The following is a 27,181-nucleotide window of genomic DNA, read 5'->3' as shown; positions in this document are numbered from 1 at the left end:
CTGGAGAGAAAGATCCTAGTCTGAGACCTCTTACCTTCGAAACAAATGTCTATCCTCATCATCCTTTCAGGCACATACATTTTCAGTGGAGGCACCTCACAGGATTCTGAACACTGTTTAACCAAGTGGTCATGGTACATTGACGCTTCTGTCAGTGACTCAGCCAGATCAGAGTTTACCAGGAGAATCAACCCAGGCCCATCCAGCTTAGGCATGTCCACTGCATTCTGTAGAGAGTCTATGAGGTTTGCAACTTCATGAAAGGGTTCAGAAAGGATTTACAAGGATGTTGTCGGGGTTGGAGGATTTGAGCTAGAGGGAGAGGCTGTTTTCCCTGGAACATTGGAGACTAAGGGGTGGCCTTATAGAAGTTTATAAAATCATAACACAACACCAGGTTATTGTCCAACAGGTTTATTTGAAAGCACTAACTTTCAGAGCACTGCTCCTTCATCACGTGGTATCTCCAAATTATAAAATCATGAGGGGCATGAATAGGGGAAATAGACAAGGTCTTTTTCCATGGAGTGGGGGAGTCCAGAACTAGAAGGCATAGGTTTGGGATGAAGGGAAAAGTTTTTAAAAAGATCTAAGGGGCAACATTTTCATGTGTATATGGAATAAGCTGCTAGAGGAAGTGGTGGAAGCTAGTACAATTGCAGCATTTAAAAGGCATCTGGATGGGTATATGATGAAGGAGGGTTTAGAGGGATATGGGCCAGGTTCTGACAAATACAACTAGATTAGGTTAGGATACCTGGTCAGCATGGATGAGTTGGAGCAAAGAGTCTGTTTCCGTGTACATCTCGATAACTCTATGTGCTTTTCCTTTTAAGAAAAAACAGCAAAATGTACTAAACTAACGTCATAAACCACTCTTATCAAAATAATCAACTGAGGATTTGGAGTGTTTAGAAATCATGCCCCAAAAAATCCATTGCCAGTCCAATGGGTGTCATAGAGTAATAGAGATGTACAGCACAGAAACAGACCCTTCGGTCCAATTCACCCATGCTGACCAGATATCCTAAATTAATCTAGCTCCATTTGCCAGCAATTGGTCCATATCCCTCCAAACCCTTCCTATTCATATACCCATCCAGATGCCTTTTAAATGTTGTAATTGTACCAACCTCCACCACTTCCTCTGGCAACTCACACCAACCTTTATGTGAAAAAGTTGCCCCTTAGGCCCTTTTAAATCTTACCTTAAACCTATGCCCGCGTTCTGGACTCCCCGCCCCAAGGAAAATACCTTGTCTATTTACCCTATCCATGCCCCTCATGATTTTATAAACCTCTATAAGGTCACCTGTCAGTCTCTAATGCTCCAGAGAAAACAACCCCAGCCTGTTCAGCCTCTCCCTCTCGCTCAAACCCTCTAACCCTGGCAAAATCCTTGTAAATCTTTTCTGAATCCTTTCAAGTTTCACAATATCCCTCCTATAGCAGGGAGACCAGAATTGCACAGTATTCCTATACTGGCCTAAACAATGTCCTGTACAGCCGCAACATGAGCTCCCAACTCCAAGGCTCAATGCTTTGACCAATAAAGAAAAGCAACTAAATGCTTTCTTCACTATCCTATTTACCTGAGACTCCACTTTCAAGAAGCTATGAATCTGCATTCCAAGGTCTTTTGTTCAGTAATGTTACCCAGGACCTTACCTTGCTGTTCCAAATTGCAACAACTCAGATTTATCTAAATTAAAATCCATCTGCCACTTCTCGGCCTATTGGCCAATCTGATCAAGATCCCTTTCTTATATCATGGCACCATATTAGCCAACCTCCAGTATTTTGGCACATCTCCTGTGACTATCAATAATCCAAATATCTCAGCAAAGGGGCTGAGCAATCTCTTTCCTAGCTTCCCACAGAGTTCCTTGAGGATCACAGTATGTTCAACTTTTTTTCAGATCAAATCTGGTCAATTTTGTAAGGGAGAGAAGATCAGAGGCAGAATGTCCTCATGCTGAGTACTTGGATCAGTGAGACAGCACACATGGATCAAGGTTTGCTTGGTTGCTGCAAATGTATATCATTGAGCTTCTGGAACTCACCTGACAATGGGGATTCGTGAGCATGGTTCCAAAGGACAAGGCCAAATAAAAAGGCAAGAAAGGCTGTTAAGCTCCCTTTTGTATTCAACTCTGCCCTTCCTTTCTAAGTAGGCTGCCTATAATTAGATTTCTGACTTCTTCATCAGGCTAGCACCCCAGACATAGAGTCATAGAGACATAGAGATGTACAGCATGGAAACAGACCCTTCGGTCCAACCCCTCCATGCCAACCAGATATCCCAACCCAATCTAGTCCCACCTGTCAGCACCTGACCCATATCCCTCCAAATTCTTCCTATTCATATACCCAAGCAAATGCTTTTTAAATGTTGTAATTGTACCAGCCACCACCACTTCCTCTTCCTCTTTCCATACACGTACCACTCTCTGTGTGAAAAGGTTGCCCCTTAGGTCTTTTTTATATCTTTCCCTTCTCGCGCTAAACCTATGCCGTCTAGTTCTGGATTCCCCCACCCCAGGGAAAAAATTTTGTCTATTTATCCTATCCATGTCCCTCATAATTTTGTAAACCTCTATAAGGTCAGCCTCCGATGCTCCAGGGAAAACAACCCAAGCCTGTTCTGCCTCTCCTTATAGCTCAAATCCTCCAGCCCTGGCAACATCCTTGTAAATCTTTTCTAAACCCTTTCAAGTTTCACAACATCTTTCCGATAGGAAGGAGACCAGAATTGCATGCAATATGCCAACAGTGGCCTAACCAATGTCATGTACAGCTGCAACATGATCTCCCAACTCCTGTACTCGATACTCTGAAAGGTAAAGGAAAGCATACCAAACAATCCTTAGGAACAGAAGCTCTCCAGAACTGAGAAATTAACTTGAAGCCAGTGTGTGAGCTTCTCATCAGTTATGCTTAGTATTTCCAGTTGTGGGTCTTTGCCATCAGTGTTTCATTACATTTACGAAGAAGCCCCTCTTTAACTCCCAGTCACCAGTTGAGGAGAAATAACTTGCACCTCACAGAGACTTCAAAATATTTTGTTTCCCGTTGACCTTGTTCTAATAGGGAAACCTAGCAACTAGCGACACACAAACTAAGGCCACGTGGCATTTGTTTTCAGATGGCTACTCCCAATACATTGTGGCACTTGCCATCTCTACCAATCTGTGGTACTGGGAACTCTCCACCACCAATGCTCCTTTATTTTTGCTTTATTTTGGCTCTATCTGGTGATTAATGGTAGAGTAGCTACCTTAGAGGACTATTCTTTAATAACAAGATTTGTTATATGACAGCAATATGTACAACTACATTTGATGAGGCATAATTACTCAGACCATATGGAATTGGTACATATACCTCTGGGCCCTCCTTAAACTCAAAAAGAATTCCTTGTCTCTATCTCCATTCTGTGGGTGTAACAGCTGGAATGGGTGGAGTCAATGTATTGCAAACATTAACCCCTACAGAACCATTACCCTACACAACAGTCCCCTCAAGTATTATTAAGTTAAATGGATGCAGGTGCAGGGGGAGGGTATGAGTTAATGGACTGGCCTTAATCAAAAAGTGTTGCATAATTATTTTTTACGTCAGACAAGGAGAAGACCTTTATTTAAGGTCTCACATGAAGGTTTGCATTTTTAACAGGACAGCACCTTAGCAGAACTACATAGAGCAGCCAACTAAATTATCTGGGTTCGCCCATTCATCCTTTGTATTCTGGTAAGTAAACTGTAGAAGCTGCACAAAAGCAGTATCGGCACTAGCATTTACCAAGGATTTACACCACTCCTCTGAGGTCTGTGGGACCAATGGGCGAAACCTGCACTGGCAATTTACCCAAGTGGTGCTTGAACCTTCGATTTCTGCCCCAGGAAATAAGACAAGCACCTCCATACATTTGATGACTATGCTCAAGTCATTGGATCTTTTTCCTACTTCCCCATTGTTCCTCTCAAGAGAAGTACTGATCAATAAACTGCCAGTAATGATATCCTTCTGACTGATTACACAGTAGAACTCAAATCGCACTGTGAGAATGTAATAAGATCAATATGAAAGCTGTCTTCATGTAAGAGAGGTATAAAAATGAAATGAGATGGATTTTCAAGTTGAGAATGGATGGATTTTCACAAGAACCAATTTACTGATGAGATTCTGAATGAACATAATTGTGTCTCTGTTAGAATCTGCAGAATAACAGTCAAGAGAAATCATGAAGAATGATGATGTAACAAGTTTCCACACCAGCCCAATACAGTCAGGTTGAGGGCTGGGTTTTTTTTGACAGATAAAGAGTACTGCATGTTAGTGTTGGAGGCTTGGGAGGAATGAGGGATTCAGTGACATAATGTCACCCAGGCTAGCAATGTAGAACCTCGTAGGTGAAATGTTCTGAGGACATCGGTTCAAATCCTACCATGGTGAAAATTTGTATTGAATAAAGGATAGCTTAATGGCGACTATAACCACTCTCAGCTACTGTTTAAAAACCTTTGTTGGTCTTCATACTCTTAAAGAAAGAAGATCTACCTTCCTCACTTGGCCTGGTCCACAGGTGACTCCTGGAGTTATGGTTGATACTTAACCGTGGGGATTGAATTCTGGCTTAAACAATGATGCTCACATCTTGTGAACAAATAAAGGCCACAGCTTAGTGTTGTTTTCCAATTCATTCTGGAGATGTGGCCACTGCAGCAAGGTCAGCATTTACTGTCCATCCCTACTTGCCTTTGAGAAGGGAGTGGTGATGTTGCTTTGTTACATGCTTTACCAGCCTATTTCAGAGGGCAATTGACAATCAACTGTGCTTCTGTAGGTTTGAAAACAAATACTGAATAAGGATCACAGATCTCGTCCCTGAGGAAGATGAGTGACAATCAATTAGTTTCATGATCAGTGTAAATGAGACTAACATTTTATTCGGAACTGATTAAATAACTGATTTTAAATTCCATCTCTCCCCACCTCCAGCTGCCGTGGTGAGAATTGAACTTACAGGTGGAAAGTTATGCTCTTAGAGGTGGCGGGCAACTAATCAGGAGGGATGGTGGATTACATGAACCTCAACACCTTTCCATCCCACCAAATTAAATCCTGGGCAGAAAGGTCAATGGTCAATCGTTCAAACCCGCTGCCAATTAAGGCCTTCACATGGGCAAATAATGACCACCCCGGGGCCTTAGCCCGGAACTGCGCAGGTTAACCTGACTGCAGCCAAGCTTTGCGAAATTTCATCTCAGTAGCAGAGAGCCTCACCACCACGACAAATATTTGCCACATGTCTCAGGTCATCAGGCCAGAATGGCCAGTTCAATAAGAATGCAATTCTACCGAGGAGGAGATTATTAATAGAAGGGCTCGTGGATTTTTTGGGGGCATATTACACTTTCCAGAAGTAAAAACCAATAACATTTGCTCAACTAATTCAGAGAGTCAGCACAGAAACAGGCCCTGTGGCTCACCATGTCTATGTCAGCCACAATACACCAGGCCACACCAATCCCATTTCCCTGCATTTGGTCCATAGCCTACTATGACCTGACATTTTAAATGTTCATCCTGATTCTTCTTAAATGCTGCATATGTACTTGCCTCCACCCACCTTCTCAGGCAGTGCATTCCAAATTTCTACCACCAATGGATGAGAACATTTTCCTCAGATCTCCTCAAAACCACTTACTCCTGACATTAAACTTATGCTCTCTACGCTTAGACATATCTGCCATGGGGGTGGGGGCAGAGAAATCACCATTTACACTCTCTATGCCTCTCATAATTGAGAATCCCTCAATCAGATCCCATTCCTTAGCCTATGCTGATCCAAGGAAAACAAATCCAGCCCATCCAATCTCTCCTCATAACTGAGACTGTTCATTGCAGGCAGCATTCCTGGCAAATCACCATCGCGCCCCCTCTCCAGTGCCAACCTGTCCTTCATATAGTGTGGGGACCAGAACTGGACACAGTATTCTGTGGTCTAACAAATGCTTTATAAAGTTGTAACAAGACTTCTTCACTCCTATATTCTGGGCCCAGCTAATGAAGGCAAGTATCCTGTCAGCCTTCCTCACCACCCTGTCTACGTGTTAACGCCTCCAGGGATCTTTGGACTTCTACACCAAGGTCATTTTGTTCCTCAGCACTCCTTAGGGACGTACCATTCATTGTGTACATTCTTCCCTTATTAGAGCTTCCAAAATGTATCACCATGCACTTACCAAGAAATTCCATCTGCCATTGCTCTGCCTAATTTGCCAGCTTATCAATAACAGGCTGTAGCATGAGACCATCGTCCTCATTATTAACAACACCACCAACTTTCATGTCAGCTTCAAGCTTACTAATTATAACTTCTACATTCATTTCCAAGTCATTAATGTACAGCGCAAACAGCAAGAGGACAATCACTGATCCCTCCAATGCACCACTGATCACAGACTTCTAATCACATAAACAGCCCTCCATCATTACCCTTCTCCTATTTGTAAGCCAATTTTGGATCCAGTTTACCAACTTGCCTTGGATCCCATGGGATCCATTTTGGACTAGACTTCCAAATGGGACCTTGTCAAATGTCCTATTGAAGTCCATGTGAACCATATCAACAGTACACCCTCAAGCTATTCAGTTACCTTTTCAAAAAACTCAGTTGAATTGATCAGACAGGATCTCCATCTAACAAATCCATGTTGACTATTCCTGATCAATCCCTGCCTTTCCAAGTGTTGATTAATCCTGTCCTTCAGACATTTTCCCAGTAATATGCTGACCACTGATATCAGACTGCAACTATTCATGCTACATATTGACCATCTGGATGAAGGAACTGAAGGCATTGTTACTAAGTTTGCAGATAGCACAAAGATAAGTGGAGGGATGTGTATGTGTTAGGGAAATGAGGAGGCTGCAGAAGGACTAGGACAGGTTAAGGAAGTGGGCAAAGAAGTGGCAGGATGGAATACAATGGAGTGAGGTTATGCAGTTTAATAGAAAGAAAAAAGGCACAGGCTATTTTCTAAATGGGGAAAGAAATCTGAAGCACAAAGAGACTTGGAGCCCTAGTTCAGGATTCCCTTAAGGTTAATATATAGGTTCAGCTGGTGATTAGGAAGGTAAATGCGATGATGCTATTCATTTTAGCAGTATACAAAAGCGGAGATGTACAGTTGAGGCTGTATAAGGCTCTGAGCTGAAAATGTGTTGCTGGTTAAAGCACAGCAGGTCAAGCAGCATCCAAGGAACAGGAAATTCGACGTTTCGGGCCAGAGCCCTTCATCAGGAATGAGGAGAGGGTGCCAGGCAGGCTAAGATAAAAGGTAGGGAGGAGGGACTGGGGGGAGGGGCGATGGAGATGTGATAGGTGGAAGGAGGTCAAGGTGAGGGTGATAGGCCGGAGTGGGGTGGGGGCGGAGAGGTCAGGAAGAGGATTGCAGGTTAGGAGGGCGGTGCTGAGTTCAAGGGAATCGACTGAGACAAGGTGGGGGGAGGGGAAATGAGGAAACTGGAGAAATCTGAGTTCATCCCTTGTGGTTGGAGGGTTCCCAGGCGGAAGATGAGGTGCTCTTCCTCCAGCCGTCCTGTTGTTATGTTCTGGCGATGGAGGAGTCCAAGGACCTGCATGTCTTCGGTGGAGTGGGAGGGAGAGTTAAAGTGTTGAGCCACGGGGTGATTGGGTTGGTTGGTCCGGGCGTCCCAGAGGTGTTCCCTGAAGCGTTCTGCAAGTAGGCGGCCCGTCTCCCCAATATAGAGGAGGCCACATCGGGTGCAGCGGATGCAATAGATGATGTGTGTGGAGGTGCAGGTGAATTTGTGGCGGATATGGAAGGATCCCTTGGGGCCTTGGAGAGAAGTAAGGATGGAGGTGTGGGCGCAAGTTTTGCATTTCCTGCGGTTGCAGGGGAAGGTGCCGGGAGTGGAGGTGGGGTTGGTGGGGGGTGTGGACCTGACGAGGGAGTCATGAAGGGAGTGGTCTTTGTGGAACGCTGATAGGTGAGGGGAGGGAAATATATCCCTGGTGGTGGGGTCCGTTTGGAGTTGGCGGAAATGACGGCGGATGATACGCTGTATACGGAGGTTGGTGGGGTGGTAGGTGAGAACCAGTGGGGTTCTGTCTTGGTGGCGGTTGGAGGGGTGGGGCTCAAGGGCGGAGGAGCAGGAAGTGGAGGAGATGCGGTGGAGGGCATCGTCGATCACGTCTGGGGGGAATCTGCGGTCCTTGAAGAAGGAGGCCATCTGGGCTGTACGGTATTGGAACTGGTCCTCCTGGGAGCAGATGTGGCGGAGACGAAGGAATTGGGAATGTGGGATGGAGTTTTTACAGGGGGCAGGGTGGGAGGAGGTGTAGTCCAGGTAGCTGTGGGAGTCAGTCGGTTTATAGTAGATGTCTGTGTTGAGTCGGTCGCCCGAGATAGAAATGGAAAGGTCTAGGAAGGGGAGAGAGGAACTTGAGACAGTCCAGGTGAATTTGAGGTCGGGATGGAAGGTGTTGGTAAAGTTGATGAACTGTTCAACCTCCTCGTGGGAGCACGAGGCAGCGCCGATACAGTCATCGATGTAATGGAGGAAAAGGTGGGGGGTGGTGCCAGTGTAGTTGCGGAAGATGGACTGTTCCACATATCCTACAAAGAGACAGGCATAGCTGGGACTCATGCGGGTGCCCATGGCAACTCCTTTGGTTTGGAGGAAGTGGGAGGATTGGAAAGAGAAGTTATTCAGGGTGAGGACCAGTTCAGTCAGTCGAAGGGGGGTGTCAGTGGAAGGGTACTGGTTGGTGTGGCAGGAAAGGAAGAAGCGGAGGGCTTTGAGTCCTTCGTGATGGGGGTTGGAGGTGTACAGGGACTGGATGTCCATCGTGAAGATAAAGCGTTGGGGACCGGGGAAGCGAAAAATCATGGAGGAGGTGGAGGGCGTGGGTGCTGTCCCGAACGTAGGTGGGGAGTTCTTGGACTAAAGGGGACAGAACCGTGTCGAGGTACGCGGAGATGAGTTCGGTGGGGCAGGAGCAGGCTGAGACAATGGGTCGGCCAGGGCAGTCAGGTTTGTGGATTTTGGGCAGGAGGTAGAAACAGGCGGGTGTGGGGTTGTGGGACTATGAGGTTGGAGGCAGTGGATGGGAGATCCCCTGAGGTGATGAGGTTATGGATGGTTTGGGAGATGATGGTTTGGTGGTATAAGGCTCTGGTCAGACTGCATTTGGAATATTGTGAGCAGTTTTGAGACCCATATCTCAGGACAAATGTGCTGGTGTTGGAGGGGGTCCAGATGAGATTCAGAAGAATGATCCCATGGATGAAGGGCTAATCATATGAACAGTGGTTGAGGACTCTGGGTTTGCACTCAATGGTATTTACAAATATGAGGGGGGACCTGAGTGAAACTTACAGAATACTGAAAGGCCTGGATAGAGTGGACAGGGAGGAGATGTTTGCAGTACTGGGAGACTAATACCTGTGGACACAGCTTCAGAGTGAGGGACAACCCTTTTGGACTGATATGAGGAGGAACATTTTCAGTCATAGGGTGGTTAATCTTTGGGACTCATTGCTGCAGAGGGTTGTAGAGATGAACATATTGAGTGTACTCCAGGCAGAGGTAGGTAGGCTCTTGATTGGTCAGGGGATCAAAGGTTACAAGGAGAATGGGATTGAGAAACATATCAGCCATGATCAAATATAAACACTGTGGCTTCAAGGGCAGGGCAGAGGCTAGGAATTGTGCAGTGAGTAACTCACCTTCTGACTCCCCTATCCACTATCCACCAACCACGAGTCACAAATCAGGAGTGTGATGGAACACTCTCCACTTGCCTGCAATACGATGGTCTATCAACACTTAAGAAGCTCAGCATCATCCAACACAAAGTAGTCCACTTGACTGGCACCCATCCACCACCTTTAACATTCATTCCCTGCACCACTGATGCTCAGTGATAGCAGTGTGTACAATCTATAAGATGCCCTGCAGTAATTCATAAAGATTCCTTCAACTGTACATTTCAAACCTATGACCTGTAAGAACAAAGAGAGCAACGGATGCATGGTAACAGCACTACCTGCAAGTTCCCCGCTAAAACACACAACATTCTCCCTTGGAACTGTCATTGGATCAAAATACTAATACTTCCTTTCCTAACAGCACCGTGCGTATATGTACACCTCATAGACTGCAACAATTCAAGATGGCAGCCCACCACTACTTCCTCATGCATGATTGGTGATGCGTAATAAATCTTGTCATTGATGCTCATACCCAGGAATGGATTAAACAAAAGCCTGGAGCCTAATCAAAGGGTTCAGAAAAGATTTACAAGGATGGTGCCAGGGTTGGAGGGTTTGAGCAAGAGGGAGAGGTTGAAGCTGAGGACTGACCTTATAGAGGTTTATAAAATCATGAGGGGCACAGATAGAGTGAATAGTCAAGATCTTTTCTCCAGGGTAGGGGAGTCCAAAACCAGAGGGCATGGCTTAAGATGAGAGAGGAAAGATTTAAAAGGACCTAAGGGGCAACATTTTCAGCTGATGATGGTGCATATTGAAATGAGCTGGCAGAAGAAGTGGTGGAAGCTGGTACAATCACAACATTTAAAAGGCATCTGAATAGGTACACGAATAGAAAGTGTTTAGAAGGATATGGGTGAAATAGTGGCAAATGGGACTAGATTAGGTTACGATATCTGGTTGGCCTGTTTGAGTTGGACCAAAGGGTCTATTTCTGTGCTGTACATCTCTATGACTTCATTTATAAAGTACAAAAGTACTTTTGTACTTTAAACCTGTAGCTAGAAAGCCAAACATCTTCTTAACTCATCTTGCCACACACAAAAATATCTATATCTCCAGAATCTGCTGTTCTTGAAATGGCTTTAACAAATTATATTTAGTTTCTATTATCTCTCCTAGTTTTTCCTAACACATAGCATCCCATGTTTCTGCATTAAATTTCATAAATCATACATCTCCCCATTTTATGAATCTGTCTTTGTCTTCCTTAAGTTCCCTCATAATTGTCCAAATCTTTTTGCCATTTTGCTATGTCATCTGCAACCTGTGAAATTATGTTCTTGGGAGGTTAAAAGATTGGAGAATATTAAAACGGCAGGGTGGAATTTGAACACAAGTGATAAAGATTAATTATGATAGCGGGCCCATGATTATGAGTATTGCTCAATTTATAGACAACAGGCTTATCCTAACATCTGAATGAAGAAGTGAGTGATCAGACCATGAAATAATCATAATTTGTATGGTAACGCACCAGATTTAAAAAGCATACTTTCATAAAATGTCACATCCTGAAGTATATCTTAAGGAGTGAAATAACTCATGCATATACCTCTTAACAAATGTATTTCCTAAGCAGATTACAACCAAATACAGCACTAAATCCATAAATCAATGTCAAATTCAGTTCAGTGTTAGTGTTGATGATAACCTAATGTTTGCTTTCCACAGGGTAAATGAATCAATTGAATTCTGCCTTGTGGCTGCCAATTGCTATTTTAGATAATGTTTTCTACTTGTCTAATTATCTAATGCACATCGAATTGGAAAGCACATTTCCCACAACGTAGCCACCTCCACATAACCATAAAAAGTAATTTTTGTCAACGGTGCCAATACTAAGCTTTCAGGGATGTGTCTAGATACGTAGATGAGATAGCATAGTTGCTATCATCTACATGGACATCTGGAATACTTTGACAAGATCTCGCATGACTGGCTAAGACAGTAAGAGCCCATGGGATCCAGGGCAATTTGGAAATTTGGATCCAAAATTGGCTTGGGTGCAGAAAGCAGCATGTGGTAGACAAAACTTGCTTTGGTGACTGGATGCATATTACCCAGGGGCATACTGTCGGGCTTAATGATCCAGAGATGAATGCAGGAAGTTTGGTCAGTATGCTCGCAGATAGCATGAAAATTGGTGGTATTGTAAATAGCAACAAAAAGAGCCTTAGACTACAGAATAATACAGACGGGCTAGTCAGGTGGACTGAACAGCGGCAAATGGAATTTAATCTCTAAAACTGAGAGGTAAAATACTTTGGGAGAACTGACAAGGCAAAGGAGCACATAGTCATAGAGATGTACAGCACAGAAACAGACCCTTCAATCCAACTCGTCCATGCCAACCAGATATCCTAACCTAATCTAGTTGCATTTGCCAGCAGTCGGCCCATATCCCTCTAAACCTTTCCTATTTACATACCCATCCAGATGCCTTTTAAATGCTGTAATTGTCCCAGCCTCCACCACATCCTCTGTCAGCTCAATCCATATAGCACAACAATCTGCGTGAAAAGATTTCCCCTTAGGTCCCTTTCAAATCTTTCCTCTCTCACCCTAAACCTATGCCCTCTAGTTCTGGACTCTGCCACCCCAGATAAAAGGCTTCCTCTATTTACCCTATCCATTCCCCTCATGATTTTATAAAGCTGCACAAGGTGACCCCCTCAGCCTCTGACCCTCCAGGAAAACAGCCCCAGACCATTCAGTCTCTCCCCATAGCTCAAATCCTCCAACCCTGGCAACATCCTTATAAATCTTTTCTGAACTCTTTCAAGTTTCACAACATCCTCCCAATAGGAAAGAGGCCAGAATTGCACGCAATATTCCAACAGTGGCCTAACCAAGTCCTGTACAGCCGCAACATGACCTCCCAACTCCAAATCATCCACTGATCTATAAAGGAAAGCATAGCAAATGCCTTATTCACTATCCTATCTACCTGCGACTCCACTTTCAAGGAACTATGAACCTGCACTCCAAGGTCTCTATGTTCAGCAACACTCCCTCGGACCTTACCATTAAGGGTATAAGTACTGCTAAGATTTGCTTTCCCAAAATCCAGCACCTCACATTTATCTAAATTAAACTCCATCTGTCACTTCTCAGCCCACGAGCCCATCTGATCAAGATCCCATTGTAATCTGAGGTAACCTTCTTCACTGTCCATGACACCTCCAATTTTGGTGTCTCTTCAAACTTAACTAACTATACCTCTTATGTTCACATCCAAATCATTTATATAAACAGTGAAAAGTAGTGGACCCAGCACTGATCCTTGTGGCCTCCAGTCTGAAAAGTAACACTCCACCACCACCACCACTCTCTGTCTTCTATCTTCGAATCAGTTCTGTATCCAAATGGCTAGTTCTCCCTGTACTCCATGAGATCTAACCTTGCTAACCAGTCTTCCATGGGGAACCTTGTCGAATGCCTTACTGAAGTCCACATAGATCATATCTACCACTCTGCCCTCATCAATCCTCTTTGTTACTTCCTCAAAAACTCAATCAAGTTTGTGAGACATGATTTCCCATGCACAAAGCCATGTTGACTATCCTTAATCAGTCCTTCCCTTTCCAAATACATGTACATCCTGTCCCTCCAACAACTTACCCAACACTGCTGTTAGGCTCACTGGCCTATAGTTCCCTGGCTTGTTCTTACCACCTTTCTTAAACAGTGGCACCACATTTGCCAACCTCTAGTCTTCCGGCACCTCACCTGTGACTATCGATGATACAAATATCTCAGCAAGGGGCTCAGCAATCACTTCCTTAGTTTCCCACAGAGTTATAGGGTACACCTGATCAGGTCCTGGGGATTTATCCACTTTTATGCATTTCAAAACATCCAGCACTTCGTCCTCTGTAATATGGACATTAATCATGATATCTCCATCTATTTCTCTACATTCTATATCTTCCATGTCTTTCTCCACAGTAAACACTGACGCAAAATACTTGTTTACTATCTCACCCATCTCCAGCGGCCCCACACATAGGCTGGCTTGCTGATCTTTGAGGGGCCCAATTCTCTCCCTAATTACCCTTTTGTCCTTAGTGTATTTGTAAAAACCCTTTGGATTCTCCTTAACTCAATTTGCCAAAGCTATCTCATGTCCTCTTTTTGCCCTCCTGATTTCCCTATTCAGTATACTTCTACTACATTAATACTCTTCTCAGGATTCAATCGATCTGTCCTGTCTGTACCTGACATATGCTTCCTTCTTTTTCTTAACCAAAACCTCAATGTGTTAAATGATAGGACCTTAGGAAGTACGGAATCCTAAGAGAATCACAGGGACCTTGCTGTGTCCATTCATCGATCCATAGCGAAGGCCACAGGACATGTACATTAGGTAGTTATGAAGGAATATGGAATACTTACCTGCATTAGTCAATGCATTGAACACAAGAGTAGGTTAAGATGGAGCTGTAAAAGATGTGTATTCAGCCACAGTACAATTACCACATTATTAGAAGGATTTGATTGCATGAGAGAGAATGTGGAGGAGATCCACCATATTGCCTACATTGAAATGTTTCAGCTATGAAGAGGGATTATTTTCCTAAGAACAGAGAAGGCCAAGTGGAAACCTGACTGAGGTGTACAAAATTACAAGAGATACAGGCAGGGTAGGTAGGAATAAACATTTCCCCTTTGTAGAGGGATCAATCAGCCGGGAGCATGGATTTAAGGTGAGGGACAGGAGGCTTATAGAAGATTTAAGGAAGAATATTTTCACCCAGAGATTGTGGGTGTCTGGAACTCACTGCCTGAAAGGGTGGTAGAGATGAGAACTATCTCACGAGCTATGAAATATTTAGAGGAACACTTGAAATGCCACAGCATACAGAGCTATGGACCAAGTGTTAGAAAATGAGACTGGACTAGATAGTCGCTTAATGAACAGAGTGAGATGATGGACCGAAGGACGTCTTTCCATATTGCAAAACTCTGTGACTACCTTTGACAGAGCCAAATGAAGAAGCTTTTCATTCAAGCAATGTTAACATTTGAGCAAAACAGAGGCACATTGCTGCAGGATGAACGAGGGTTTTGCAAAACCAATGGCTCCAACACTCCAAGTTTGTATGCAGGACCTGCAATCTCTTAAGCAAATTGAGACTTGGTCGAAGATCACATGTGAGACGACATCAACCTGGGTTGCAAACTTGTCTTTGTTTCTTTGTTGAAATGACAGGAGAATCCATCATATGCTGCAATGCATTAAACATCAGCTTCGTTATAATGTGGTCCTTAATTGAGAGGCTCAGACACAAAAAAAATGTTAAATCTAAAATTCATTCAATGTTGAAGTTTCCATAACCCTGGAGAGTAGAGGATTCCAAAGATTCAGAACCCTTTGAGTGAAGAACTTTCTCATCTCAATCCTGAATCCCCCAGATCCCCTAATCCTGCAACTGTACCCCATTGCTTTAGATTCTCCAACCCAGGGAGCAACCTTTTAGTATCTACCTTGTCTAGATCCTTAAGAACCTTGTGTGTTTCAATGTGATCACCTTTAATTCCTCTAAGTTCAAAAGAGTATAAATCCAGTTTACTTAGTCTCTCATCACTGGATAATTCTTTCATCCCGAGACTGATTTAGTGAACACTCGTTGTACTGTTGCCAAAGCAAGTATATCCATCAAAAAGCACGCAGACAAAAATTACATGCAGGTGTTTTCTTACCGAAGCCCTGTATGCTTGTGAAAATACTTATTTATTCTTGCACTCCAATCACCTTGCAATGAACAGCAATAAACATGCTACTTGCCTTCCAAATTGTTTGTTGTAACTAACTCCATGTTCCCTGTGCAAATAGTTGCAAATCTGTTGAAGATTAATATTTACATTTCACGCCTTTGAAAAAAAGTTCTCTTTTCCTATTCTTACGAGCAAAATGAATCAGCTCATATTTCCCCATATTTTACTTCATTGACTAACTTGCTGTCCACTCATTTAACAGAACTGTACTTCCTTGCAATCTCCTTACATTCCTCTTATGGTGCACCTTCAACCTAGCCTTGTATCGTCAATAGATTTAGCTACATTGCTCTATTTGTGTAAGTCAACAATATGGATTGTAAGGTCCCAGCACTGATCCTTCCAGCGCTTCTCAAGTCATATCCTGCCAACTTTAATGTGGAGAAAGTGAGGACTGCCGATGCTGGGGATCAGAGTCGAGAGTGTGGCGCTGGAAAAGCACAGTGGGTCAGTCAGCATCTGAGGAGCAGGAGAATCGACGTTTCAGGCATAAGCCCTTCATCACGAACAAGCCTCATGAATGGCTTATGCCTGAAACATCGATTCTCCTGCTCCTTGGATGCTGCCTGACCAGCTGTGCTTTTCCACAGCACCATACACTCAACTTTAATGTGGCCCATTTTGTCCCAATTCTCTGCTTTTGTACATCAAGCAATCCTCCATCCATGCTCACATGTCACTTGCAACTCTATAAACTCTTAAGCTTGTGTGGCTTGTTATCAAATGCCTTTTGATGTCACAAAATCCAATGGCATGGACAATAGTATATCTACCTAACATGGATCATATAGTTTTGTTTAAATTGGAGTCTGAATGGGGGGAATGTCTCAGTGACACTTACCCTTTCAGGCCAGACCTACTATGACTTGAATATGGGTCACAAGATGCCAAGGTGTGTATGTTTTAAAATTTTATTTCAGGCACCCTTAACATCCAGAAGAAGGTGTGCTATTCTGGGCCACACAACAAAGCTTTGGACCTCCCTTTACTCTGATGTTTTTATGGCAAAGATAGATTTTTGAACAATAAGGGAATTTGGGATGATGGTGACTGGGAATTTAAGTCAACGAGAAAGATCAGCCATGATCTTATTAAATGGCAGAGCAAGCTCAAAGGGCCAGATGGCCTACTCCTTATGTTCCTCACCTGTCCCACTTGACGCAGCCTAGAGTTCCCACTGACCTGGCTGCTTTGGATGCCATGCTTCCTGACGTCCAAATTGCAGCTCCAGGCCAAAACCCAGGGATCTGGCCGAGCCTGATTCAGGCTGGGTTCAGAAAAACGAGACCTGGCACCGAGTGGACTTCTAAAACAAAAGCCAAACAATGCGAATGCTGGAAATCTGAAACAATTACAAAGAATTCTGGAGGAACTCAATGGGTAATCCTGGGATATAAAGAACACAGTCACCTTTGGGCTCATGTACATCGCATTCAGTCCCTATCCAACACTACCCATCCCCTTCTTTTAAAAACATGTCTATGATGTCATAGTGTATGCCCACAGTCCAAACATTCATGGCACCATCACCAAAAATGTATTAAGATCAATACATTTGTGAATAAAGGTACAACTACATTTATATAAATATATACATTTATATAGTTAGCTTCCTGCAAAAGAGATTGTTTTCTTGAAAGTTTTGTATGGCCTGGTCAGTTTATTTCAGAGACTTCAGAGACTGGGGAAATTGAGGTTACCTGGGACTGACTAATTGTTCATGATGGTTAATCGGTGCACAGCACTGAGTATCCAGTAACATAACAACTGATGCCTGTGCAATCTGGGGGCAGAATACATTAAGGAAAAGATCCCCTGGATTAAATCTACATGTAATGTCAATACTTTCCTGGTCAACATTTAGCAAGTTCCTGAGACATCATCAAAGTAATGACTGAAGTTTCAAGGAGATAGCCAGTGCCAATAATAGTCATGAGCAGGTTGCTAGGAGATGAGTGAGAGGAGTACATATTGATTTACAGACTAATTTACCTCCTTTCTGAGATGTGTGCACCTAACCCCTCACATGATATTTTCTGAAATAATTACAGCAATTTAAAAAAATGGCCTTAAGAGATAGTTAGAAAGCTGTGTGTGCCTGCATATTACTGAGAAGCTCAGGAAGCAAGCCGAGAAGGAATTTACAGAACTGGAGGAATTAATCATCGCCTATTCTCTACAGAATTTCAATGCCATTTGCTATTCAAATATCGACACAAGGAAAATCTTTGACAAGGTATAGACTTTAAAATGGACACACATTTCATTATTTAAGTAGTAGCTGTCATCAATTAATGGTTGTGAGCAGAACAATAACATTAAGCAATATCTGTATCACTTGTTTTAGTCAGCACTAAACTATAACGTCTGACAATTTCCAAATTTGCACATTTTATTGGTGAGCTCATATTTTACTCAACTAAGGTCAGCAATTCAAGAACTTTCTCAAAGCCTTGGGGGGGTGCCAAAAATATGCAGTGTGGCAGCTACCAATTAGGTAATAGCATGGTGGCACAGTGGTTAGCACTGCTGCCTCACAATACCATGAACCCAGGTTCAATTCTACTCTCAGACGACTATACGTGTGGAGTTTGCACATTCTCCTCGTGTCTGTGTGGGTTTTCTTCGGGTGCTCTGGTTTCCACCCACAGTCTGAAGATGTGCAAGTTAGGCAGATTGACCATGCTGAATTGCGAATAGTGTCCGGGGGGAGGCTAGAGGGGTGAGCCATGGGAAGTGCAGGGTTACAGGGATGGGAGGGTAGTCAGGGTGGGAAGTTATTCAGACAGTCGGTGTGAACCCGATGGGCCGAGTGGCCTCCTTCTACACCGTAGGCATTCTATGATAATAATCGAGAGTGTGATGCTGGAAAAGCATAGCAGGTCAGGCAGCATCCAAGGAACAGGAGAATCCATTTTGTGCAAAAGCCCTTCATCAAGAATGATAATAGTACAATTTCAATCACAAGGGATCTCACGCTGCAAATGTTTATTCCACAGCACTCAACCCAAAGAGACCAGCCATCAGCTGAATGTCAGCTCTCCTAAATAGGTCACAAATGCCTGCAGCAAGTGGGCACTGTCAGCAAGGTCAGTATCTACTGTCAGCCCTTAACTTCCCCTTGAGTAGGTATTGCTGTGCCTCTTTCCAAACAAGTGAATGACTTGCTTGGACATTTCAGAGAGAGGTTGTGTCAACTACATTGCTGTGAGCCTTGAGGCACCCATAGGCCAAGTAATTTTGGCAAATTTCCCACCTTCGGTGATCCAAATAGACTTTCAAGGGAATCTGATTATGATTCTAATTTCCCAAGGATTCAAGGTCGGATTTGAACTAACCGTCCACAAAGTTGGCAGAGACTTCGTATCTGTCAATTATGCCTGCCCTGACTGAAGTTTCCATATCTCTCAACTGAATACAAAAAGAATTGACACTCCGAGGGGCATAAATTAACTGGAGGCAATACTTGAACCCCTCAGTGGGGAGGAAGTCCCACCTCAGAGAGTTTCCTGAGTGGGTGGCAGCTCTGCTGGGAATGGTGGCTACTACTGGGACTTTAAAAAAATTCCTTGCAATTCATTCACTGGGATAAGGGCATCACTGGCAGCATTTATTGCCTGTCCCTGATTGCTGAGAGGGCAATTGTGAGTCAATCACATTGCCATAGGTCTGGAGTCCCCTGTTGGTCAGACAGGGTAAGGACAGCAGTTTCATTCCTTAATGGACATGAGTGAACCTGATGTGAGGAGGTGCTTCTCCATCTTCCCACCCAAGAACAGCCTGGCTGGGCCTCCTGTAGTCCTTCAACTGCTCAAAGCTGAAGCTGGGGCATGGAAGGCAGCCTTTAAGTTGGTCATTAGTTGGAGAGTTTTTGAACTTTGAGAAAGCGCAGAGAATTTAACAGGCTGTCCATCAAATCTGACAGCATTCCCTCTCTGATGCACACCTCCCTTTCCCCAGATATGAATCCCACCCACTGGACGGTGCCCATCAAATACATTACCTTAGCTCTGGAGATATGGACACGTCCCTGGATTACTATTGCTACGTTTCTGTAGCCCATATTGCAGACATCAAGCTTCAGCGTAAGACCTTTACCTTTGCAGGAATCCTTTGAGGCTGATTCAAAGCTTTGTCAAACTCCAGGACAAGTTACCCGACATGAACATGAAGCAGTTCATTCATATCAAAAACACACACCACAAGCATTCTGAGGCACTGCATTAATCAGATTAGCACGCTTGACAACATGTTATGAAATCTCTCGCCGCCCCCATCCCCGGCCAATCCCCTTGTCCATATTGAAGATAAGAAACAAAGACAATACCCAGTGAAACATATCATCTCAATTAATCTACCTGACTGGGGCTCCTCTGCTCTGAGCAGGCTTCAGCAGAACAGTCACTGTGCTGTCAGTCTGGTTCAGTGGTGCGTCATAATCATATGCTGGCATGGATGGTGCTACAAAAGGTGACAAGAAGAGCAATATATTGTTAGGTCTTTTTGCCATGCAATTTCCTCAAATACATAAATTAAAAGTATGTCATCTATATTTTAATTGTCTTCAACTTTGCACAACACATTTACTGTTAAACCTGAGGTAAAGCTGCACACAGTAACTCTGGAATCATCGTGCCATACCAATGATGGGAACGAGCTCTACCCGTGCAAATGTTAACATTTGTCTGCACTGCCAGAATATCTGAGGCAGAAACAGATGGTAGATGCATGCACATTCACACCAAAGAAGCAGGGAAGCAGAAAACAACTGGAAACAATAAATTAAAAACTAAAAGACAGAATGCCATGAATTGAAGACGGCTCTGTGGGGCTGGGCTTTGAAATGCTCTAAAAGCTGCTAAGGTTCACAATTTTATCTGAATCTTCTGAGAATGCAGCAAATACTGAACGCTGGAACCTTCTACTCGTTAGAATTCACGTTTGGGTAGATGACACATTAAACTTTAAGTGGAAGGGACTCCTATGGTCTGAAATTTGGTTGCAGTAATTTGTCACAACAGCAGCAAAAGGCATTCCATGCTAAATATTCACAATGTCAGGGAGCCCAAGCAACTGTTATTCTCCGTAACACACATCAGGCTGACTGGTATTATCTGTGACATATTTCAAGCTAATGGATATTCCCTGTCACATGTTCCAGTTCAATGGTTATTCTTTGTAACACTCTGCAAAGCAGCTGTTATTCCGTGTAAATTCTTACAGTCCTTTGCTTTCCTGTACGAGATCTATGGTCTCTATTAATGTCCTAACCGAAGATTATCTGTGCTCAGCTACTAAAACAAAATAATGCAGTTGCTGGAAATCTAAAATAAAAACAGAAAGTGCCGGAGAAACTCAGCAGGTCTGGTTGCATCGACAGAGAGTGAAAGTAAGTTAATGTTTCGAGTCCGATATGACTCTCACAACATTTTTCTGTGTTCTTGCTTCTTTTCTATGAAAATGATGCTAGAGGGTTAGGAAGCATTACTGTAATATTCAGATTGCTTTTTTTTAATTAATTAAAACCAAAAGAACTGCGAATGCTATAAATCTGAAACAAAATAGAAACTGCTGGAAAAGCTCAGACTGAACGGGGTTCTGAGAAAGGCTTATGAGACTCGAAATGTTCACTTTGATTTCTCTCCACAGATGCTGCCAGACCTGCTGAGCTTTTCCAGCAATTTCTGTTTTAGTTGCTTTTTTTTCTTAGTTTTGGCAAGTTAAGAAAAGCCATTTGACTAAATAAAAAATGTTAGGTTGCAACAAATTCCTTACATAGAAGCATAAACTAGAGCAGGAGTAGGCCATTCAGCCCTTTGAGCCTGTTCTGCCATTTAATATGATCAAGCCTGATCTGCATCTCAATGCTTTATTTAAGGCAAAGTTGTATAATTAATCACTTATATAAAGTGATTTATGCTGTAAATAATGCATAACAGTGATGTGTACACCCCCTGCATTATGTTTCTATTACCTAGTGTGATTTTACATTGATTATGTGGACCTCTTGATTAGCCAGAATATTTGATCAACCAGCACACTCCTGGTCCCATAGGTGTCAGTAAATAAAACATTTGATGCATTATAATAAAGTAACTACAATTCTCCATAAAAGGAACACATTATTACATCTCTGCACTTTAACACCTTCATCTTGTACAATTTCACCTGAAATCTTTCACTGGGGGACAGCTATCATTACAGCTTCCAGATTCTAAATCTTAATGTGGATTCAAATTGCTTTACTGCAAGTGTCCAATAAAATCAGTGCAGCTATGTAAATGATTGGTTCATGCTATTATTTAAGAAACTTTCTAACTTGTATCATTTGTTTCACAAAAATCTTTGCTGGAAAGAAGTTCAAGAAAAAATTGGATGTACTTTGTCAATTTGTTTTCTTTATGCTGTACAGACCATTGAATGTTCTCACACCTCTCTTGATATACTGGGTAAGAGTCCATAGGGTTCAGGAGTCTGTGACTGAGACTTCCTTACTGTCTCCCTGTCAGTAATCTGCAGTAGCTTGCCCCATCAGTAAAGATGGTGTTGTAGTGCTAATATCACAGGCTTGTAAATTAAAGACCCACACTAATGTTCTGGCAATGCACATTCAAATCCCACTGCAGCAGCAAGTGGAATTTCAATATAATTTACAGAAGAAAATTGGAACTGAAAGCTTCTGTCTACAGCAGTCATCCTGAAATTAGCATTGATGGTCATTAAAAATCCTATCAGGTTCACCGATGTTGGTCAAGAAAGGAAATCGGCCATTCTTGCCTGGTGCAGTGACTGCAGACAATCTGGCTGATTCTTAATCAAGACTGAAACAGTCCAGCATTCCACTTTTCAAAACATTCATTCACAGGATGAGAGTGTCACTGGCTGGACCAGCATTCATTGCCTATCCCAAAGGCCAGTTAAGAGTCAACACAATACTGTGTGTTTGGATTCACATGTCAACCAGATCAGATCAGGATACCAGGTAAAGGGCCTTAGTGAACTGGGTGGCTTTTTCCTGATAATTCCATGGTCATCATTAGACTCTTAGTTCCAGTTATCATTTAGACAAATTCAAATTCCACCATCAAGAACCCAAGTCTCTGAAACACCCCTGGGTCTCTGGACTAACAGGTCCAGTGATAATGCTACAAAGCCATCACCTCCCCTAATTCAAGATTGGTTCAAGAAATAAATGCCATTTGCAACCCATCAAAGAATATACAGGGCTTTGATTGGAAACATCTATGCCATCATTAAATCTACTCTCCACTCACACACTCTTTCACAGTAGAAGTCACAGAGTAGAGATTTCAAGAGCAAACACTGATTTTTATTTCCCTCTCTCTGGAGTCTAATATTTCTACATAATCTATTTGGATGACCTGTGTGTTGAAGCCAATTTCAAGCCTGTCAAATTTGTTGGTAATGAAGAAATAGATTAAATCAGAGATGAGGCAAAGGATTCACAACACAGTTTTGATTGGCTATGTAATGGCTCAGACATGTAGTAAATCAACTGTTTCACAGATAAAATGTAAAGGCATTGCACAAAGATTGAAAAGAATTGCTGTGCATAAATCAGGATTAAGTATAGTAGTAGTTATGCTGCAGAATTAGTGTTCTTGATCTGGATTAATACCCTGATAAAATGAGTTTAAATAAACAGCATAGTTGGAGGCCATTCAGCCCATGTCTTGCCTGTGCTGGCTTTTTGAAAGAGTGGACTATCGCCCACAGCAGTTTTGAGAAACTGAATTCAGTTTGATTCACAAATTGAAATTTATCACACATTTGAGAGTCCATGATCAACACTTAAGCAGGAAGAATAGGAATTTCTACACAATGAAATCACATTCTTTCATTCTCTTCCTGAAAGCAGGTCTTGAGCTCAATGCCTACCGATGTTTCATCTTGAGCTGAAAGAAAAAAAGAAATTGCTGGAGAAACTCAACAGGTCTGTCAGCATCTGAGGAGAGAAAACAGAGTCAATGTTTCAAATGCAGTGTTCTGACGAAGGGTTACTGAACCCAAACCATTGACACTGATTTCTCCTGGAGATGCTGTCAGACTTGCTGAATGCCTCCAGCAATTTCTGTTTTTGTCTTAGATTTTCAGCATCCACAATTCTTTGTTTTATTTCACCCTGAACTGTTTTCTTGGTAAATAGACGGAAGTGGTTTGAGAAGACAACTTCCCACCGGTTTCTCAATGGCATGTAGGGATAAGCAGTAAATGCTTCATCAGCAATCCCCACATCCCATGGATGACTGAAAGAGAAGCTTTTTCTAGCCATGGTTTGCCATTGCCTTTGGCACTCAGGTGTAGGGTGAGGAGGCCAATCCCGAGTCTACATGAACTGGAATGGCAACCTACCCACACTGTTGGTGTTATTCTGAACTACATGGTAGTCATGTAACCAACTGAACTAATGGACTCCCAAATCCTATACAGTTAAGTTCCTGAAAAAAATCCTTCACCCAGAAAATACCCTCTCTTCTTACAGTGCCATTTGTACATGAGTTTTTTATTCATGATGTCCATTTCATTTCAGTTGCATTACACTGTAATCTTTTGCTATAAATTCTGTATCCTATGACCTTATACTCCACAACCACCTGATGAAGGAGCGGGGCTCTGAAAGCTAGCGCTTCCAAATAAATCTGTTGGACTATAACCTTGCGTTGTGTGATTTTTAAGGAGAAAGTGAGGTCTGCAGATGCTGGAGTATCAGAGCTGAAAATGTGTTGCTGGAAAAGCGCAGCAGGTTAGGCAGCATCCAAGGAACAGGAAATTCGACATTTTGGGCATAAGCCCTTCATCAGGAATGATTCCTTCATTCCTGATGAAGGGCTTATGCCCAAAATGTCGAATTTCCTGTTCCTTGGATGCTGCCTGACCTGCTGCGCTTTTCCAGCAGCACATTTTCAGTTGTGTGATTTTTAACCTTTGAAATTCAGTGGTAGGTCTAGGGTCTCTCATAAACTGGGAAATGAATTTAATCTGCACAAAACTTTAACTTGAGTTTTCACATCTAACGCCATTAGGAAATTGTCAAATTTGACATTTTCTGCAGCATGTTTTCATTTGTCCTACATCCTATAAATAAACAAAAATCACTGTGTATTTTAATTAGTAATACAACTCGTTTCAAATGCTGGTTCTTTGAACTCTTGTTGATGTCTACTTGTTATGATGAATTTTTAAAGCTCAGAATTTGGCTGTTAATGTTACTAGTGTGGCAATCCCAGTGTTAGGAAAAATTCCAGGTCAGGAACTTGGAAGCAAAAGTGATGCAACATCTAAGTGATCTTCCCAGATGCAGCCTATTAAGACTCTGCCTTCAGAACAGCTGACCAATGGGGGACACACTAGTGACAGCTAGCTTAGTCAGCGGTGACTTGCTGCATTGTAACACTTCTGTGTCTCAGGCGGACATGGATATGGGAAGAACAACTAACAGTCACCATCAGAATGGTGTATGTTATGCCCCAAGTGGAGGGGGTGCTAGTAGTTAGAGGCATGCTGCTAATGCTGAAACCAGTGGACAAATCTTAATACTCACAAATATCAGACATATTCATCCATGAGGAATCATTGGACTCAAAATGTTTACCCTAGTTTCTTTCTCCACAGATGCTGAGTTTCTCTAACATTTTCTGTTTTCAATTCAGACAGAAATTTCCTGTTGACCCTCCTCGTCCAACAAGCTTTCTTTTCAATTCTCTATTGTGTTTATCTAACAATGCCCTCGAGTAATCCATGGTATTTTCCTCAGTCAATTCTTATAGCAAAATCCACATTCTAACAATTGTCTGTGTAAAGACATTTATCGTGATTTGGAAACTGGATTTAATAGTGACTATGTAATATTTATAACTCCCAGTTTTGGTTCCAGATGAGTGAAAAATATCTCTTCTGTGTGGTTCCAATTGCAATTCACTACACAATCACACTTTGTTTCATTCACCTTAGTTGCTTTCAAACAACGAAGTACTTTGGAAGAAATCTGATTTAAATATTCATCATCTAGCCAAATATCTGAAGGTGATAGAGCATTTATCTCTGCATTGGACCAAATGGTGAATTTTAATAACGCAGGCCTGTGTGGGTATCAGTTTTCCAAGATGTGATGAGGTTTGAGACAGTTGGTTCTTTCCAAAAGACAATTTTGAGAAATAATCTTGAGTGTCTTCATACCCTCCTTTCAACAAAATAAATGAGTCTGCAGTAATAAATATTAAAAAGCCTGCAATGGAAAACAATACCTGATATCTTTGTGGTAAACTGCTTGGTGACAGGGTGTCCATAACCTTTGACAGTGCTGGCACTGATAGTGAATGAATAGGTGGTCCCTGGGTACAAACCCACAAATAGATGGTGGGTCTCATTTCCCAGCTTGAACACTCGGCCACTTTGGTTCGATAAGTCAATCTCAGGATCAAAGGAACCAATGCCATTGTAGGAAACCTGTTTGGAGAGTTAAAAGAAAAACAAAGTGAGAAAAAGGCTGTGCAGATTGAAAGAGATTGCATGATTATCCAGTAAACCCTGGTGATTTATGCACTGTCAGGTTTTCGATATTGCGTTTTTGCAAAACCTGGATCCTGATGTATAGAATGTCGGGTAAGGCAATAAGTCCCAGAGCATTATTACTAATACATATTCAGAACTTTTTTTTTGATAGGTACGCAGTTCAACTTTTTTTTCCTTTAATAACCTAGTGATTATTTGATGTTACAGAGTCAAATTCCTAATGTGTTTTTTATTCTTCTTCCAGACTGAGGATGTAGGTAAAATGATGACCAGCAGAGGTCATTTTATCAATCAGGGCAGTAAGTGGTTGGTTTAACAGCTATTCATGCGCAAATAATGAGCAAGTCATGTGAAATTGATCTTCTCTGAGCCGTTTGCAGTTGTGGAAGAAATCTCTATCGTCACAATAACAAAGGCATTCCGTACAGAACAGACTAGCTGCACACCTCCAGAGCAGCAGAACCGAACACAGCCTTATGAAAACCAAGATTTGGAAATGCTGGTGTTGGACTGGGATGTACAAAGTTAAAAATTAGACAATACCAGGTTATAGTCCAACAGGTTTATTTGGAAGCACTAATCTTTGGAGCCCCGCTCCTTCATCAGATGGTTGTGGAGGACACAGTCATAAGACATAGAATTTATAGAAATTTGTGAAAGAGCACTTCTCCCCCTGGTTATCACCAATCCTGAGCAGGCCATGCTGATGGTAAGCTTGGTTAAAGGGGGCCATTAGAGTCTTGGGAAAATGTCTTTCATTTCATCAGGTTTATTTTCTTTTCCATGCTGAACTTGAAGATCCTCAGGGTAATTTTATCAAAGGTGGGTGGAGATGTGTGATTTAATGTTACACTTTTTTTGCAGCATTATCCATGGTCGACATGGCCTCTATTATTCTTTTCTTACACCCACAGAGATTTTCAACATTGAAAGAGGCCCTTTGGCCCATTGTCCCTGTGCTTTTCATCGAACATCCATCTATTCTGATCTCATTTTCCAGCCCAAAGCTTTGTATGCTCTGGTATTTCAATACTTCTTCATAGGTCTTCCCACCTCTTCCA

At 42.5% G+C, this 27,181-nt stretch overlaps 1 protein-coding gene across 5 annotated transcripts in view; it reads right to left on the bottom strand.

The window, feature by feature from the left end:
* The window catches only part of LOC132815087 (receptor-type tyrosine-protein phosphatase mu-like), an 888,844-nt gene that overhangs the window by 302,393 nt on the left and 559,270 nt on the right, over positions 1-27,181 (bottom strand). For all 5 annotated transcript variants that reach the window (XM_060823829.1, XM_060823832.1, XM_060823830.1 and 2 more), the window contains exons 10-11: positions 25,853-26,054; positions 19,946-20,048 (exon numbers count right to left, since the gene is read on the bottom strand). In XM_060823829.1, coding sequence (XP_060679812.1) covers positions 19,946-20,048; positions 25,853-26,054 — 305 coding nt within the window. The remainder of the gene's footprint in view (positions 1-19,945; positions 20,049-25,852; positions 26,055-27,181) is intronic.

This window comes from Hemiscyllium ocellatum, chromosome 4 (assembly GCF_020745735.1).
Source record: "Hemiscyllium ocellatum isolate sHemOce1 chromosome 4, sHemOce1.pat.X.cur, whole genome shotgun sequence".
Classification (NCBI taxonomy): domain Eukaryota; kingdom Metazoa; phylum Chordata; class Chondrichthyes; order Orectolobiformes; family Hemiscylliidae; genus Hemiscyllium; species Hemiscyllium ocellatum.
The sequence above is the reverse complement of the archived record's forward strand: the minus strand, read 5'-3'. Positions and strand labels throughout refer to the sequence as shown.